The sequence below is a fragment of the Rhinichthys klamathensis genome, unplaced genomic scaffold (assembly GCF_029890125.1).
Source record: "Rhinichthys klamathensis goyatoka isolate OS25496 unplaced genomic scaffold, OSU_Roscu_1.1 h1tg000229l_1, whole genome shotgun sequence".
Lineage (NCBI taxonomy): Eukaryota > Metazoa > Chordata > Actinopteri > Cypriniformes > Leuciscidae > Rhinichthys > Rhinichthys klamathensis.
Window position 1 is genome coordinate 1,805,061 of NW_026606753.1, and position 20,051 is coordinate 1,825,111.

The following is a 20,051-nucleotide window of genomic DNA, read 5'->3' on the forward strand; positions in this document are numbered from 1 at the left end:
ATATTGCTGTAGTCTCACATAGCTAGACCTTTACATGATTATATGGATACAGGATTAATAAAACTCTAGATTTTCTAAAATAGAGTTTTTAAGTTTCATAAAATGAAAAGATTATTAATAAGATACTTTTTGAGAAACTAATATTTTGTGTTACCTGGCTGCACTCTGAACATGTGTTAGCTTCTCTGGGAACTTCAAAAGGGCCTCATCCTTTTTCTGTGCTTCCTTTGTGACAAAAGTTAAAGAAAAATCCAAATCAAATCAGTTTAAAAAATTGTTGTTGTTGTTATTACTATGGCTGGTTTCCTAAAACATTTGCAAACATTTATCAGTAATTCTGGAGAAAACTACAGTGCATCTGGTTCTGTCCTACTTACTAGTGCCACAAAATGGAGCAGGTTCATGCCAGGCTTGTTGGCCTTTGTATCAGCCAGAGAGAGAAGCGAGGACAGTTTGAAGCCTAAAGCATTGCCTGCATAGCCACCCTATGAAAACACAGAGAACATCAGTCAATGTCTGGTCAATGCTGTAAAAGCCAACAACCTTTCCTGATTTAAAAATGTCAGGGAATGTTTTGGAGAGGAATAGTTGAAAGGAAAGAGCAAAGGTGAAAAGAGGACTAGGGGGAAATGTCCACAAAAAAGGGACAGATGAGGGGTAAAGGATGGGGAACACAAGAAAGACAATAAATGGAAAAAAAGGCTGGAGACAGATAGAGACTTACTGCATTCATGATATTTCCAGCTTGGAGAACTAAGTGTAGAATGGCATGGAGCTCTTCACAAGTCATTAGTTCTGAGGAATAACCAATAGAAATTGAATAATCACAGGCCATTTGGTAAATTACACAACACTCTAAATGCTATTACAATCCCTTCTACTGTCTACTGCAGTCTAAGAAATTTAAAGGAAATCTAAAGACTCAATGCACTTTTAAATTAGAAAAAAAATTTGCTGACAGTATGTCCTACTGTAGTTCATGATGTTCTGCTAAGATTAGTCAATTCAGGATTAATAAAACTCAATTTGAGTTTTTATAAAGGCTCCTGATGATTAATGGAGTGCCATATATTTACATTTAAGTACTATTGAAGTGTAGATGGGTCCATTGGACTCATGAACCATTGGATTCTGATAAGGCTAATAAAGGCAAAAATGTCTGAAAATGTAATCCCATATCCCTACCCGTAAACCTAACCCTACCCATAAGTTATCCCTAAAATCAGAGGGAAATAATAGACGAAAAACACTGATGTAGAAGCATCTAACCCTGGTTGTAAGCCTAAACTTGACATTAATTGTAAACTTGTCCCTCAAACCTGATTGGTTGATTGGAATGTTGTTCCAGGATCAACAAATATGTTGATCCAGGAACATGTTGCACTTGGTGAAAAAAGCTGAGTGATAGAAAATGACTCAGCAAAATGCACTCAACTCAGAATTGAGTCCTAATGAAAGGTCACTCTACTGTTTATTGGTCCACACTTGACAGCAGATATTTTGTATATATAAGTGGTGGAATGGTGCCTCAAATTATATGGGTTGGTGAGTTTGTGTACAAGAGAGAGAGTATTAGATCATTTAAAAATGACTTTGCGTTTATTTATCCCCACCCCAATGGTCCATAGAGGCTCAAAATGTTTTGCCTACCGGTACTTAGCTGAAAAAAATTACAATTATTGCTTCAGATTAAAGGGGAAAATGACATAAATTTCAGAACCTCCACAGAGTAGTCTAGTATGTTCTTACCTTCTGTAGCCTGACGCACGATGTTAATCTCACGACTCATGACCGCACAGGACGGGAGAAACTCTTCCTGAAGTACCATAGCCTCAATACACACCTCAAAGCTTTAAACATGAACACACAATCATAGTCGACTTGCCTTTTTGTCATGATGTTGTTAGGTATTATGAAAATGTATATTTGTATCTCATCGTTAAAGAGAGATGTTGTGCGTCTCGTACCGTGGCACTTGAATCAGCAGGAACATGAAAGAATCAGCCAGTGTCAGCTTATTTGGGTCTCCCTTGAATTCCTTCAATCTCTTCACCTAGAGAAGATAAGTGATTTCAATTCACATTCAAATATCAGAGCAAACACAAAGCAGCATTTGTACGATAGGATTCTCAATGTATTTGTACTTTTCATTTATCGATAGATTGGATTAATTGTACAAGCATTTTTTAAATAATATAGATTACCATTGCCATCATCTAGCACTCAAAGTTAATCTGCTGTCGGTTAATGAAGATTTGACATATGAACTCGCGGCTGCTCCATTTGACTTTGTTGTTTTAAAAGTGATTGAGACTTTTCAGTTTTATGGACGTTGCCATCTTTGGTCACTTTAGTCACTGTTTCTATGGTTACTGGTAAGAGAATACGGACTCGATTCCATGTAAGAAATCCCATTTGATTGCATGTTCACGTAGACAGTATTCGAGATGATTGTGTAAGTTGCTGTGTTAACAGAAAGTTTCGAGACTCACACCTGTAAGTAAATGCAGTTGTTAATTCTAAAAACTGACAGTGTGAATGTAGCCAGAGGTCTCACCTCTTCTGCCTCTGGTAGTAGTTTGAGCAGTTCTTTCAGCTGTTCAGTTCCATACTGCTCACTGTTGCCAAGACGGATGTCTTCTACTATTGCATGATTAGGCCTGAGGGAGAAAAACAGAAGTACAAAACAGACAATCAATTTGTGTCTCTGCCTGATCATCAGCTCAGTAGATCTCTTGTAGGATACTTCAGTGTATTGCTCCAAAGCAAGATGGAAATACAATCCTTTAACTTCACAAGGACATTGTGAGTTATGTATATGTATATTTAAACAGTGCAGGTATTTTGGGTGCCACTCTTGCCATTTTAATTTATTCTAATTATTATGTACATATATTAAATTAAGCATAATGTAAGTTTAGGGGTATATAACTATGTAACAGTAATCACACTAATTATATTAGGGGTATATAACTATGTAACAGCAATCACACTAATTCCATCCATCCATCCATCCATCCATCCATCCATCCATCCATCCATCCATCCATCCATCCATCCATCCATCCATCCATCCATCCATCCATCCATCCATCCATCCATCCATCCATCCATACATACATACATACATACATACATACATACATCCATACATCCATACATATTGTAAATTAATGTCCCATTTGGAAATCTGCATTAGTTTTGTAACAGGCTTTGATTATTATTTCTCTTTATAAAATACAAAATGAATGTGTCTCTAAATAAAGACCCATTCAAATATGAATATTAAGTAAAAAAAAAAAAAAAACTTTGCACAAACATGATAATTACATTGCCTTTTTTTTCTATGCATTTGTCTTTACATGTAACTCTAAAAATGGATGCAGGAAGTGACATGACTCACAGTGACCAGCCCTACTGTACATGACTCACACAGAATACACACAAACATCACAGACAAACATAAATATGATATAATCTGATATATCATAATCATTTATAGTCTCTGGGGATGTTGAAATACCTGTTCAAAAATAAACAAAAACCCTGTTTACACAGGCCACATCCACCTTCAACTGCCCATTTCATCAGGTCTGACGTAACTTGTTTTATTCTTTTATTCTGGCCTCGTTGTCTGTTGAGTACCGACAACATACCTTGTGTCTTATCTGTATCTACTTTTTACAGAAAAATGTATACAGCATCCTCATGTGAACTCTCAAGTATCAATCACAACCTGAAAGCTATTGATCTTCACACAAGATCATTGGGTTTCTCTTGACCACCACCAGATCCTATTTCTGTGCTGAAGCACATGCATACAAAGGTTTTTACACATGATGACGCTTAGAAACTTACTTCTTAAACTGTTTGAGGAAAATTCCAACGTTCATTCCTCTCTTGGAGTCCAATATGCTGATCTGGGAGAACAGAGGAGAGAGGTTAATTAAAACAGATGGAAAGATACACAAAGGACAGACTGTGTGTGTGTTCTGAGGAGAAGCATCACTCCCATTCAAATTTTGGGCTTTCAGGTTGTTGTGGCAAGTTGATTTGAATGCAACTTCCAAAATAAATAGAACTAGTATCTTTGATGGTGCAAGATTACTATAGGTTAAAAAAACAATTTATTTACCTAGTTATTATTATTATTATTTTAGTAAAATAGTGTGGATTTGGTTTCAAAATGTAATTAGAAAGGAGACGGATGAATATCAAGGGCACACTAAATGAAAACCACTAGACTTATGTATCTTATATTTAATAGAACTAGAACTAATAGAATATGACATAAGTTGTGTTTTTAAGTGTGCCATACCCGGACTGCCACTGGTTCCCCTTAAATAAATAGGTTTTTATGATATGAGAAAGACAGGCAGAGTTTATTAGATTAATATAAATTGCTGGTTACGCTTTAGATTACAGCCCGGAAAGTACTGCGTAATTAAGATAAATTTACAACATAACTTTAGGTAATTATAGTGTACCTATAATGTAGGCTACTTACATGTAAGTATAAGGGAACAATATGTAAAGTTTGGGGAATAAAGGGGAAACAACTAGGAGAATTAAACAAATATTTATACTGTAAGTATTATAGAACTAAGGGGTACTTATTCTACTATTATGATACAACAATCTTACTTTTTTCATGTTTCAAGGCATTAAAGCTAAAACGATTGCAATTTTTTTTAAATAAGTGGTGCTTGTTACCCTCTTGTTTCAGGTAGTTACAGTGTAAGTGTGACATTGCGGGCTGTAAATTAAAGTGGTGCTTGTTACCCTCTTGTTTCATGTAGTTACTGGGTAAGTACAATAAAAATACATACAATCTAATATCACTGACTCGGAAACCTTTATTTGAAAAACAACTTATTACAGTTGGTCTGAAGCGATAGTCTACAGTTTAAAAAGTTTAAAATATCGTAATTTTTCTTACAATCACTTATTGTTCTTCAGATTCAGTGGAAAGAAAGAAAAAGAAGAAGAGAAACAAAAGGAAGAAGCCAAGCAAGAGAAAAGAGGGGGGACAAAACGTGCTACTTTCTGTCAAGACTTAAGCATTTGAAATGAATTGTTGATTAAAAAAAGCAGTTTTAAACAAAAAAAAGTGTTGTAAATCTGTTTTGAATTAAGTTGTTTTTCAAATAAAGGTTCAAATAAAGAGTCAGTGATATTGGATTGTGTGTATGTATTTTTATTGTACTTACCCAGTACCTACATGGAACAAGAGGGTAACAAGCACCACTTTAATTTATGCCCCGTAATGTCACACTTACCCTGTAACTACATGGAACAAGAGGGTAACAAGCACCACTACATGAAACAAGAGTCTTTTTCCCCAATATTTAAAGCTGCAGTCGGCAAGTCTGGCAGATTGAGTGGATTTAGGAATCCACTATCAACGGATACCCTCCCATCGAGTTCATGCTCGTCAGTGCGTGTGCACCAGATTTTCAGTGAACGCGCCCGTCTCATCAGCATCTATCAACACCATGGAATATTTGGAGGTATGCTGTCCTGGCTAATCTACCGATAGATTGCAATTGCTAACGTCATTTATACTCTAAATGAGCTTACTTGATTTTCCGCCATCACTCTTCGTTACTGCGCGAACTTCCGCGAACTTCAGGCGTGTGCATGTGATTGTAACGTACGCGAGGGGTGGCGTGTGCCCGATCTGTGATTGACAGTCAGATCTCACACCCCCCTACACTGATTGGACATGATGAACCGGGAGCTGTGGATTTTTGCAAAACAAATAACACGCTCCAGGTGGAGTTAGAAGCTCGGGTTTTTTCTAAAACCACTTTATTTATGTTGTTCTGTCAGATTATAGTGCAAATTTCACTGAATATGATCAAAAATTTTTTGCCGACGGCAGCTTTAAGCAAAAGTTGCAATAGGTTTAGGTTTCAGTGCACTTTTGTTAAAAAGATTACTGTATAAATGCATAGATATGTACCCTATAAAAAGCCTAGTATGTATTGGTTCCCCATTATTACAAAAAGGTACGTTCTAGCTAAATTGCTCTCAAATGTAAGATTGTTGTATCATAATAGTAGAATAAGTACCCCTTAGTTCTATAATACTTACAGTATAAATATTTTTTTATTCTCCTGGGTGTTACCCATTTATTCCCCAAACTTTACATATTGTTCCTGTATACTTACATGTAAGTATATAGGTAGGCTACACTGTAAAATCGCTTTAATTACTCAGTACTTTCCGGGCTGTAATCTAAGCGTTACCAAATTGCTTTACAAAATAGGTGAACATCAATTCAAATAAGCTAAACAGGAATGAATCTCTTTCCAGTTTCTATAGACATGTTATTATTTATTTGTATGAATCTTAAAGGGTTCACCCCGAAATGAAAATTCTGTCATTATTTACTCACCTTCATGTTGTTTCAAGCCCATAAGACTGTTGTCAATCTTCAAAACATAATGGAGATCTTTTTATTAAACCCTGATAAATTTCTGTCCATCCACTGAAAGTTTTGAAAACTTTTTTAAGCATGACGGCTTTTAGGGGAATGAGACTTTTGAGGCTTTTAGACTTTCCATGGAGGGACAGATATCTCTTAGGTTTGATTAAAAATAACGGTTTCACTTTATTTTGATGGTCCCTTTAACACATTCTGTTGACTGTAAGTAACAACTAACTAACTCTCATTAGAGTATTAATAGAGTATTAGACTGGTAGGATTATGGTTAATAAGTTGACATGTTGTTGCAAAGTTACTTATAGTCAGTATAATGTCTGTTGGGGACCATCACAATAATGAGTTAGCAGATATTAAGCAGACAGTCTAGCCTACTAATAGGCTACTCTAATGAGAGCTAGCTGCAAAGTTACTTATAGTCAACAGAATGTTCAAAAGGGACCATCAGTGTTACCAAAATATCTTCATCTGTGTTTTGAAGATGAGGGAAAGTCTTATGGGATAAGAACGACATGAGGGTGAGTAACTTATGACAGAATTTTAGTTTTTGGGTGAACTAACCCCTTATAGAGCACAATGTTATACTTGTTATTCTCATTAACACAACATCAGCACCAGGAAACCCTCAGTAGCGTGATGACTCATTTTGGCCCATGAGATCCTTAACTAACTAACATGACAGCCATTTTAGTGGCAGCTAAACAGACACACAATCTGTCACTCTCTCTAGCACACACATTTACATGGCCCATGTGTGTGATACATGCAATTTGTGACGCATCACAAACTCAAAGGACTAGCAGGACGGTGTCTGAAATTACAAACGAGGCCACATGGTCCACGCCACCTCAGACAAACAATAAAAAATGCTTCATTGGATCTACACAGGTACACTTGGTGCCTTCGTGGATAATTACAAAGCTACCAAGACCAGCGGCAACCACACAAAACAACACAAAAACACAGCTGGTCGCTTAGACACAAAACGACAAGCTCATATGTTTTGGATGAATGTTTGTTTCAGCGACATGCTTGTTTTATGTGGAAAACTAAGTTGCACACACCTAATTACACTTCTTATAAGCCAGTAAGAAAATCGCCATGCTTCCTACATGATAGTAAATTGTTAGCAAATGAAACATAACAAACATATGAATATCATACAAAATAACCGCTTTGTTTGGAATCTATTTGATTTCTTTAGTTTTTGTAGGTATTTGTACATTGTTTACATGGATATAAACTGAAAAGGACACTTTGCATTAATTTACAGTATCTAAAACATAAGTAATTATGCATGCACAGCTTTTGAAATGTTAAAATCTTTATGAATCCCTTATATTATAATAGCATTTTACTATTTTATATTTTTAAGCCCCTAACCCACCCCTAAACCTAAATACGTCTTAACAATATCAAAAACATGATAGTGATGTATACTGTTATAATGCCAAAGCATTAAAAATGTGATGTGATTTAACATTTTAATCTTATGGATTAAATACAATAAAATCAATATTATAGTATGAACGTAAAAGTTATTCATATAAGATGCGCATGTTTTACATGTTGTCAATAATATTCTTCAGATATTGTAAAATAAATAAACAAAAATGTTTCAGTGTCTGCAAATTTATGGAAATATATGTGTGCTTATTACTGATAAAATCATATTGAATATAAAGATGTTTCACTGTATCCGGTAAAGTAACTAAATAAAGTTACGCAGGCCTAGTAGATGTAGCCTACTTTACTTCACTGAACAACACAAATAGTTCAGTGATGTAAAGGTTATGTTAGCTTGCACTTCACTTCAAGGCATTCATTTTTGTCAGTGATATAATTCAGCTGAGAAGAAATATCAATACTGATAAGTGTCAATACTTAAGTGTTGGTTGTGGGATTTGTTTCTCATATCTTAAATAATTACTAGCCCAAGTCTATGCCTGATTGCAGAGCACTTTGCAAATGCTCAACGTGTGATTTTTCTAATATTCTTTCCACAGAATAACTGGATTAATACACTGACTTCCAAAGACCACAGATAAAAAATAAAATAAAATAAAAACTATTGCTAAAGCTCTTTAGAATTCAGAGAAAACGAAAGAAGATTCTCAAACCTGGGTATAGGTATCGGATCATATAGGTAAAATAGAAATTAAGCTAATAAATTATAGCCAAATGATCATGGATCACCCAAATTATGTCTATTGCTTTCTATTGTTAAACACAAATTCCAAATGTTTACTTTGAGTATGTACGTTTTTTTTTTAATCCATGGCACGTTTCTTTATTATTTACTATATTTGTGAAAGTATTTATCATTACAATTTTATAAAAGAAAGTTTTTTTTACACCAATAGTTCATTGTAGGCCAGCATTTGCTACATGATTGTGGAAGAAGATTGTTTTCTGCAATTGTTATGCTGTTAATTGAATGTTTATTGCACTATTTTAGTGTCATGTTTGTTACCAACATGACGGTGTTTTTTACATCAGCTTGTGGAAAAGCTAACTGTGATGAACTTTGATTCATGTGGTTTTGCAAAACGGATATAAATCCGATCTTCAATTCCGCACTATATGCAGATTTAATGGAGTGCACGTCACCGAAAGCAACAGATATACGCTGATTTCACGCAGCCGCCATTTTGAAATGGCTCTGATGGGAAGAAAACCGGAAGTGTCGCCTTTAATCATAGGAGAGTCGCGAATGCGATGGCATATTGTTGTGTTTAATGTAGAAATTAGTTATTCTAAAAATGTACATACATTTCTTTCATATTTTAGACTATATACAGTGAAATTCATTTATAAATAAAATATTTTTTTATATATATAATTCAGAACGTAAAAAAAAGAAGCAGGAACGAACTATATACATATCCTATATTGGATATTAACATCCAATAGTGTAAATCGCGGCAGCAGCTTCAGGTTGGTGGTCCAAGGCACTGTTGTCTATTTGTACTTCCGGGGTTCTTCCCACCGGAGCCTCGCTTTCGATTACAAAATGGCGGCTGCGTGAAATCAGCGTATTAGCTGCATTTTATTGATCATCGGCTAATTTCAAAATCAAAGACAGCAATAAGAGAGAGCGGCAACAGCCCTGGTAAGATCATTTCGTTTACTTTTAATGAAGATGATTGTGTGTTAAGCGTCTGCGACTCACTTTCACTTTGATTTGCGATAGTTTGCACGTTGGCTTGATGAATAGACGCTCAGCTGCTCATCTGCGGTAATGCGTGTTGCAGTAGCGTCGTCATATCTGACTATAACATGACATATAGCCTATGTAACACGCTCTCACACGTTTATTTTTGTAGCATTTTTGGGAGGAGTAAAATTTACATATGTGGTTTCAGCAACCAGATGCATTTACACTTGTCCAGTTTCGTCTGGAATGCGGCCCAGACCACCTCCTGAAGTGGTTTGAGCGATCGGATTCAAATCCGTCTCGAATGCGTTTCGGAGGGCATTTACACTGGTCTTTTCACGATCGGATAGCTATCCGATCACAGAAAACGCATGAAGTGGCCAGGTGTAAACAGCCCCTTTACTGTACATTTAATTTCTGTCTGTAAAACTTCTCAAAAGAAAGTCTCACGACTGCTGCATGGAATCGCAAAAACATATGCATATTGTGTAGAGACAAGATAAATCACACTGTCTAACAAGCTTTAACTGCAGATATTCCAAGCAATGATTCAGTTCTACACAGGTTGCCTTACCTCATCCTTGCTCTCTTTAAATGAACCTCTAGTTCTCCCAAGACGAGATTGTCCACCGCTTGTCTGGGTTCGAACTTCCTCCTGCTGGCCGAACAGCTCCTCTACTGTCCTTACATCAATCTGATACTGCTGCTGTCTCACTGCTAGAGTCCAAATATTAGGTTTACCCCTAACCTTCTCCTCTGGAATGGTTTTCCAAAAGAAGCTCCGTACCCGTCGTTTCTTGCGTGAAGCGTGTTGACCTGGTGCCTGGGGTGGTGGTGGTGGAGGAGGTGGAGGTGGTGGTGGTGGAGGTACTGCCGAAGGGCAGGAAGTGCTGTCATGTCCATGGCTAGGGTCATTTGTAGAGGTTGTAGAAGGTTCAAATCGCAGTGGATTTACTATTGGTGTGGTACAGTCGCTTGCCAACTCCTCCAGAGCAGTCACACTGGCCATGACAAGCATTACATTAGCACTGACACCAGTCCCGGAGGGGCAGGCTGTGAGGGGAATTTTTGCCCCGTTTCCAGAAGACCCTTTTATAAAACGCCAAACAAATCGGGACAGCCTCCTTGTTTGATTCTAGGTGGTGTCTGCTGGAGTCCCAAGGTCTCTCTCACTCATAGTCGCTAATATAACAACTAACAGCTATGTAAATAATGAGTTTTTCCTCAAGCAGAATATGTGCGGCGTTCATTCTTAATTAGAATTTAGTGCAAAGAACAAAACTGTTTTACAAAAATCTGTTGACTGACTCATGGCTCTGACACGATGGTGTTTCGTAATCTTCTTAGGTCAATGTCGTGACATTCTCATATATTTTGTCTTCACTTCTTCTACATAGTCCCATAATGCCAAGCTGTTACTTCCAAGCTTTCACCCACTGCGGTGTGGTCAGAGGTCAAACCCTAGGATCTGCAGGAAGGACAAAACACACACACACACATTCAAAATCAAAATTACTGAGGTGCAGTCAAGCGAATGAACTTGGAACCTAAAAACAGAGGAAATGAGAAAGTAACAGACATCAAAAGAGATGTGGTTGTACACTCAAGAAAAGGCCCCAGTAGGAAAATGCCAAATGCTATTGTTCGTCTTAAGGCATTGGGGCCAGCCTGATATGTGTAAAAATGATCTTGACAGATGAATCAAATCTTCACTAATGAAAACTCACACAAGGCACTTTCAAGGGATTTGTACGTCTCATGGCAAAATAATTTGGCACAATTACCTTTACATAACATTAATTATACAGTAGTTACATAACTTGTAGCTTACAGTAGTTTGGTGCTAATCTAAAACGTTGTACACATTTAGAAATAAATAGTGTTTTTTATGAAGCATCATAAACGTACATGAAATGAAGACTGTAATCATAATACTGTAGTTCTATAACAAGTCGTGTTTTAATATTGTTCAGGTCATAAACTGTAATAAAGACTCAAGTTGCTTCTTTTTTTGTTGGACAGATAGGAATTCATTATTGTGTAAACCGCTCTCTAAAACTCACTTGTATTATCAGTGTAATAAAAAAAAAAAAAAAAAAAAAAAAAAAAATATATATTCCTTTGGGAGATGATAGAGTTAGCTAGCTAAAGAACTACTGAGTGCACCTTTAAAAATTTACATAAAATGTGTGCAAAATCATAACAAACACTGAACAAGAACTTTGCTCAAGGTGTAATTGATCTGAACATTGTTTTTATTTTACATTTGGAAGGAACTGCACTATAAATTAGTATAATATTTTATATAATAAATATTGGTAATAGTTTAGCCATTAAATAGTGAATGACATAATTACAATAGTTTTCATACTGGTGATTCACCTGAGCCACATCTGTTATTTGAATATGCAAAGCAACTGACATCAAACAGCCTTCAAAGTACAGTGAGGTTGTCAAGGAGACCAGGCAACAACCAATCCACAAAAAAGCAGCTATTTCACACAGACATTTGCAAAGATATGCAACCAAAGCTCTGAAAAAACAAAATATATTGCAGCTTATCTTATTTTGATATATATAATTCACAATAGCTTACATTGATCTGCACATTACAGTATCAGATGACTACATGGCTCACGTCTTGTCATGCAGGTGTCTCTGTATCACAGATATCGAGTGAACAGACTGAAGTAAATGGCACTGGTTTTCGTCTTATGTCCTACTGTCAGGAGAGACATACTGCCGTCTGCTGGGAGAGGTCTCGGCAAAATGCCACAGCACTTTTGACTGTCAGACTGAACAGTCTTATCGGGAATCTGTTATGTAACAAAGTAGTGTTTCATAACAGTTCTTATTATCTTTAAAATCTTTTTATCTTTATTATCATTCTTATTATCTTTAAAATCACCATGAAATCAAAATTGACAATACTTTTTTCTTATGGAATATTGCAGTATTTATAAATGCTACATCCATGCATCACATCATTATTTTATATTTTTTTATTCATGTGCCCTTGTAATCTATATTCAAAAAAACATCCCCTCCCTCTTACAGCAACATCTCTTCTCTTCTCTGATGACGTGTTTACTGGTTTACAGGACGGGACCTCGCAACCTTTTTTTCTGGTTTGAGAAGCCGTTTCACTCAGACATAATATGTAACAATAGGGAAGAAAAGATGTGCAGACAACACAAAAGTCCATAGATGTTAGTTTTTACTAACAAAGTTGATTGCAACTGAACCCTAAAATGGTCCGTTGTTATTGGTTTGTACAGCTGTGGTGAAAGATGTTCTAGAAACAGACAATAAGACACCAAGGGCTGTAAACCAGAGCTCATCATACTGCAACCTGTTAACAGGGTCTCATTCGATCCTCTAGGTTTTTACTTATTAAAAGACAATTGACGTCACAGGAAGACTCTGTTTCCATGCTGGTTCAGCTGAGTTAGGCCTCAGCTACTTTGTATAATTAATTCATGTGTAAAAGTAGATGTATTTTTCCTTTTAAGGCATCTTCTTCATAAGGGTTATGCTGTATGATGTTCTAACATGGTTTTACCACATATACTGAGTAAAAACATGCACTTTAGTATACAGCTATTGTATATAGATTCAATTAAAATAAGATTAGTATGAAATAGATTAGAGTCCAATTCTCACTAACTATTAATGACATTTGCCTTAATAAACTCCTACTGCTTATTAATAGTTAGTAAGATAGTTAAGTTTAGGTATTGGGTAGGATTAAGAGATGTAGAATATGGTCATGCATTAATATGTGCTTTATACTAATAAACAGCCAATATCCTAGTATTATGCATGCTAATAAGCAACTGGTTAATAGTGAGAATTGGACCCTAAACTAAAGTGTCACCAAATATATATATATATGTGTGTGTGTGTTCAGATCCTAAATGAACATGTTGGCAAGAGAAGAGAATACAGGGTTAACACTCAGTAACACATTCTTCCTCCCCTCAGTGGTGTCTTTGCTGCAATGTCAGCGACAGTGTGCAACACACCCAGATACACCACACCAAATCTCTTAACGATTATAACCAACATAACATTTACAAACATGCTGAAAACCCATTTGAGGGCACATTAAAGTAACAATCATTTTAAGATAAATCAGACACTATAATAATGTAATTCACACAAACACACAAAGCCTAGCAAATCTAAAGAACGCAAGAAATCCAATCGGCTACTCATGAGAATAAAATAATGTGGATGAAGGAAACAACACTGTTCATGAAATGAATGAACAAAGGGATAGTTCACACCCCCCAAAAATTCTGTCATCATTTCCTCACTCCCATGCTGTTTAGACTACCATTAATCTTGAACAGAAATGAAGGTATTTAAAAAAAAAATTATTCTCTCATCATTTTTGTATGTCCATGCATTGAAAGTCAACACATCAGCCAAAGTTTTCACACACCAAAAAGTACAAAAAGACATAAAAAAAGTAATCCAAATGAATCTAGCGGTGTCCTGAAGAGACAACGGTCGCTTTATACGAACATATTTAATTTAGACTTTTATTCATATATAATTGATCAGCACCAATAGAGATCAATAAATATGCCATATGAAAGCTCAACCCTGCTTGCTTGATGACATTTGTTGATTCCATGTTTTAAATACTAATGGCTTTAATGATCAGCCTCCTCCTGTACTGTGATTATAATGTTTTTCCTCTCTCACACAACTTAAACATATGTGACATAATTTAATATTGTTGTGCCTGCTGCCAATCCTGAATGTTTACCTCATTTTGGAGTGGTATGATTTCCCAGATCATGTCACAAATACAATTTATTTAAGCTTGTTTAAACAATGAAGCATGTCCTTGTTTCTGTGTTGATATATATATTTTTTAATTTATAAAGAATGTAGGCTGCCATGATGCATCACATGATGTGGACAGCAGAATACTTTATTAATTTTACTGATAAAAAGAGAGGCTGTTTTTAAAAAGAGGTTAAGCCTCTTTCTAATAAGAACTGGGAGCAGGACTCCGGGACTGTGATTTAAAATCTACCTCATCACAAAGCTGACAATTTTAAGTATACTTAACGCATATTTGAGCACATTTAGAAAGATTGGGACAGTGCAAACAAACACACTGTACCCAGACCATTAGACATCTGTTCACATGCTTGGCAGTCTAGCAAATTAATCTGACCTCCTTTTGAGAAAATCTCCAAAGATTTCTCATTGTTTGTTTGTTAGTGATTAGTCCTTTTGTTTTTGGAAAAGATGGTGGCACAGAATCATCTAATAAACTGAATGGAGCGTAGGTTAAATGCTTAAATTTGAACTTGATTTGAAAACCAAATTTCCCAGGAAGAATACTCATTCTATTCTGGTTCAAAGGCTCTGTTCAACACTGTAAAAATCTTAAGGAGCAATCTCTACCTGACCTACCCCTTACATTTAGTTTTAACCCAGGTTTTCCCAAACAGGAGTTTGTGAGTTTATGAAAAGCTAATAATAATTAATATTTTGAATGTAAAATCAAAATAATGTACATGTATGATGCGCCGTATGTTTCAGTTTTTTTTACATGTTTCTTATTTTTACAGTACAATTGTAATTTTACAATAGTAATACATTTCTGTATTCATATACTTTGAGTTAAAACATGCTACTACAACCACCACTACTATTACTACAACTACTACTAATTATTATATTATAATAATTATTATGTATAATTATTATTATATTATTATCAACAACAGAGATCTTTGAACATGTGAATGTGTTGATAAATTAGTGAAATATAAACTTATTAAATATGAATCTCAGGGGATATTTAAAGTAAACAGTTTACATCTAAGGGGTTTGGCTGACAAAAAAAGTTTAGGACCCCTGGTTTAACCTGATGTATATATAGGGTGATGTTAAATAATATTTTTTACTTAAAATCAATTCACTTAGATGTTACAACATTCAACATTTTTAGACTAACATTTTTTTTTAGTGAGGTAAGGATACTGTCATACTGATACTGAAGGGTAGTTAGTGGCAGTGATCATTCAAAAGATCCTCTGAGGCAGCAGATGCACAAAAGTGCATTCATATTCATTTTCAGATAGCATAACAGTAGATATGTTTGCCCTTGGGTCTTTCTACACACAAACACAGACAAATGGTAAGTCGTCTACCCTATCACAACTCTTCACACAAAGTCTTGCCCTGTTACCCGACTCAATTGATACTGCCGTTTGAAACGCTCTGCTCGTAGATTGATTTCCAGTATGTCTGGTAAATGAGGCCCAAGGCAACAACCCACAAAACGATTATCTAATACCTTCAGTGGAATATTTGGGTACAATGAACAGCACCAAAAACAAAGAACCTTTGAGGAAACACACAGCGATTAAGAAATACTTAAGGAGATTCAAGTATTAATGTCTTAATGGTGCTTGTGCTTTGGATTCAGTGTTTTCGGTGCAAGCGTTTCTCTGTAAATCGGCCATATATCAAAGTCCAAACACACACTGCTTTCATAATCAAGGGACAGACTGGCAAGCTAAATGATCTAAAAGGAACATTGATAAAAGCCACTGGTTTTGTTTGAGACCCAGACATACTGACCACAGTATAACATCATCAGCTATGCAAATCATGAGGTCGTTTCTGTATCAAACATTAATTTAATGTCAAAGTGTGATGATGGTTTAAAGCTGTTGAAAGCTGCTGATTTAGATTAGAAAGGCTAATTATAGGGGAATCATCATCTGTAGCAGCCACAACATGTGATCATCAGCAGGTGATCCTGCAGGTGCGAATCTTGTGTTGTGACATTTTATGACAACTCACTAATTCTCAAATGCATACAACAATTTTCTATGATTTAGGGTAGGAAATATTCATGAAGACCATCTTTATTTTGTTGAGTAAATATTACAGTGATCGTGTGGCTGATCATCTACTGTACCAGCTGTCAAATTTCAGACCTTGCAAAAGGAAAATACACTCTGCTTCAAGCTCTGTCTTTACATCTTCAGGTTGTAATAATCACAAAGGATTTTATAATTGTGTAAAATATGGATTTCTATGTATGTGTAAAACATGAGGCAATCAAAGCAATCAAGACGGTACCAGTCAGTAGCTGAGGCCACATTTATCTATTAAAATATTGTATATGAATTTGAATATTGTTGTTGCAAATTGTGCTAATAAAAATATCACCACCCTGGGGTGTTCACACTTGTAGTTCGGTTCTCCTGGTCCCTTTGGTCCGGACCAAAAAAGAAAATGATACATTTATTCCTGGCTCACAAAGCATTCACACTGACAATTTTAACAATGAACCAAAAGATACAAAACAACAACAACAAAAAACGCCTTTTATGATGTACATTTTTCAACGGAACTTAAATATCCAAATCAATGCTGTGTGCCGCATGCCTAAATGTGCTCATTGTGTGCTTGCATGTTATGTACACAAAAATGAAGATCTGCTGCAAGGAGACATGGTTCTGACACCTGTACTTAACTGTTATGGACAACATTGTGACGATGAGATAAACCGGGAATGCTCGAGCATTCTGTCCTTTTTAGTGTCGCATCTTGTGACATCACGTCCTGTTTATGTTTCGTTTAGATGTCTTTGGTCCGTGTTGCGTTCATATTTCAGTCGAATCGCACCAGAGTTTATTTGTTATTGGACAGAGACCCAACTTTTCAGTATTCTCAGTCCTCTTGTTTGGTGCGCACCAGGGTTCGGATGGCAGCGTTCACACTTATTCAAAATAACCGCACTAACAAAGCAATCGCACCAGGGTTCGTTTTAATCAAACCAAACCTGCCAAATGTGAACACACCCTAAATGTTATAACTAGTTTACAGTTGAGGATTGATGAAATAGCAATTAATTTTGAAAACATTAATAAGTTAATAAGTTTTTTTTTACTGTATTGTTTTTTATAAATATAGCTTTAATATACTTAGTAGCCTATAGTTAGCTACTTAATTTGCAGGTCATATTGTACATGAAAAACTTAGTAATGTTTTGTAAAGTAACTTAACATTTAATGATAAACATAAATATTTTATATTTGCATTATATATTTATCTTTTAACAGTATTTCTGTCACATTAAAAACATCTAGTTGAAAATATCCTTATTGTTTTGCCATAATATGACTCTTTTTATGAGGTCACTACAGAATCGGCCCTATTTTATATGTGAGGTGTTGGTCTGTTTGTGAACAGGCTGGTTTGGCAGCATCAAAGTGCTTAGATATTTACTCATCCTCCTGCATTCATTCACAATGTGGGACACAAGAAGTGAGAAAAAGACCGATATGTGCTATGGAGGTTTTTTATAGGATAGTTTCTACTATGCACAGAACCACATAAACACTGGTAGTACCATCATTTTTGAGCTCAAGATGCAGTGTATCTTTGATTATAAACCTCTCTTGATCAAATTCTGTATAGATGAAAATATTAATGTACAATGTAACAAATTAAATGTATTTTTTCCCTAAGTGTAATAGCATAGCACCATGATTTCTCCACTCTGGTGGATATGATGAATCTTCTGCTAATCAAATTGAACCACAGCTGGGGGGAGGGGTGAAGCTTGACCCAAATACAGATTGAGAGTAAGATATTATAATGAAGAGATTAGATAAAAAAAGAAGAGCTGGATTGTGTTTGTTTATTTTATTTTCTCCTAAAGTTTTCTTGAATCAGACATGAAACACATCTGGATACATTCAAGAGAACTTTAGGAGAAAATAAATAAACAAATACAATTCCCTAAAACAGGGCACCCAGCCATCTGGGTAATAATATTATAAATTGACATATAATCGCATAAATGTAAAAACTGATATTTTAACTGAAACAGTGCTGCTGGTAAGCATCCAGCATGAGAAAGCTTGCCTCTCAAAGCCTAGTGATCTCTATTGATCGCAAATGGCCATTAGAGAAGGTAAATAAAGCAGCAACAAAGACCACCTAACAAGTAACCAGATAGAACTCAGGGAAATCTAAGAACTTCAAGAATTCTTTAGTAGACAGAGGAATTCTAGAGCTCAAAGAAGCAAAGTTCCAGGTATGATCTAATTAACAAAGTGTGACAATTTCTGTACATCACACACTGCGTGAATCTGAAGCATCCGTCAGAACAAATGCATATGAGAAGGTTTTTTTTTTTTTTTTTAATGTGCCCTTTACATTTCTGGGAAACCCAGAATTTGTCTATAGGTTCTTTTTAAAGCTGTTTGAGCCCTGAAGATCATCCTGTCTGCATGGGACAAGGACTTTTAAAAGTGCACCGACTGGAGTCTGCACTAATGTTAATGGTCCTTGCTGTCAATCACAGATGCTGCATATTGACTGGTGGTGGGCAATTCTTCACATGCTCCACTTTAATGTGAACTGAATGAGTGTTTAGTTTGTAATCTCTCACATACACTCTCACACGTGCTAAAATGGACCCAATTCGATTACTAGAGAGGACTAGCAAAGCGCACACATGCTCATATTACAGTCACACACTTGGTCTGACTTGCCCTTTGACCACAAACAGACAAGATTTTCTGTCTCCCACAGCCACTACAAGCTCCACTAAATGATTTAGAAACCATAGGAACAGCTAGTAATAGTAGACAGTGAAATGACCGCAATAAAATATAAATGGGCTCATACAAAGAGAGCACACGGGTGTAAATCAAACCTCTCAGAATACCAAAACAATCCTAATACATCTTGATAGCATAATCACATTTTGCTATTTAATATTTAGTAGAGCAATAGAACTAAATAGGTAATACTAGATTTCTCTAGCCATTCTAAATAAGGAAGTGAATCAGCCAGTGGGACGACAGGATGCCCTTTGGTTGCCATGGTGACAGCAGGTGGGAGGGGAAACTGAAGTCCAAACACCTGATGTTTACGTGTGTGCAAATGAAAGAGCTAGACGTTTGCTGCTGAATAGAGTCCCTTTAGAGACCATTAGAAGTGTTGAGACAGATTAAGTAAAAACAACAACTGGAACTGTCATGACGGCAGTGTTGTTATTGGTAACTAAAAGCTAAAACTAATTAAAACATTTTTTTTTTTTTTAAATTAAGCTGAAATAAAATATAAATATTAGATGAAAACTTAAACTTAAAAAACTTGGTAGCTAATTGAAATAAAATAAGTTTAATAAGTACACTAAACTTCTCAAACTGAAATAAAAAAATACATTACAGCTAAATAGGAATGTTTAAAGCAAACAAAAACTAAATAAAAAAAAGACAAAGCACATAACATTATTAAGATTAAAAATAAATAATACTAAAATTACATTGCAAGACAGGCACAGTGTTGTTTCCTGCTTTCTGTGTTCTGTCTGTGAATAGAAAATTGATCTTTAATATGTCTTTAACTCAAGTCAAGTGCTTTATTTATTTAGCGCTTTTACAATAC

At 35.6% G+C, this 20,051-nt stretch overlaps 1 protein-coding gene across 1 annotated transcript in view; it reads right to left on the bottom strand.

The window, feature by feature from the left end:
• fhdc1 (FH2 domain containing 1) overlaps positions 1-20,051 on the bottom strand; it is a 42,442-nt gene that overhangs the window by 20,607 nt on the left and 1,784 nt on the right. Inside the window, exons 2-9 of the mRNA XM_056265104.1 lie at positions 10,180-11,073; positions 3,859-3,920; positions 2,558-2,660; positions 1,968-2,053; positions 1,750-1,850; positions 725-795; positions 378-485; positions 155-225 (exon numbers count right to left, since the gene is read on the bottom strand). Of these exons, the coding sequence (XP_056121079.1) occupies positions 155-225; positions 378-485; positions 725-795; positions 1,750-1,850; positions 1,968-2,053; positions 2,558-2,660; positions 3,859-3,920; positions 10,180-10,623 (1,046 nt within the window). The 5' untranslated portion in view covers positions 10,624-11,073. The remainder of the gene's footprint in view (positions 1-154; positions 226-377; positions 486-724; positions 796-1,749; positions 1,851-1,967; positions 2,054-2,557; positions 2,661-3,858; positions 3,921-10,179; positions 11,074-20,051) is intronic.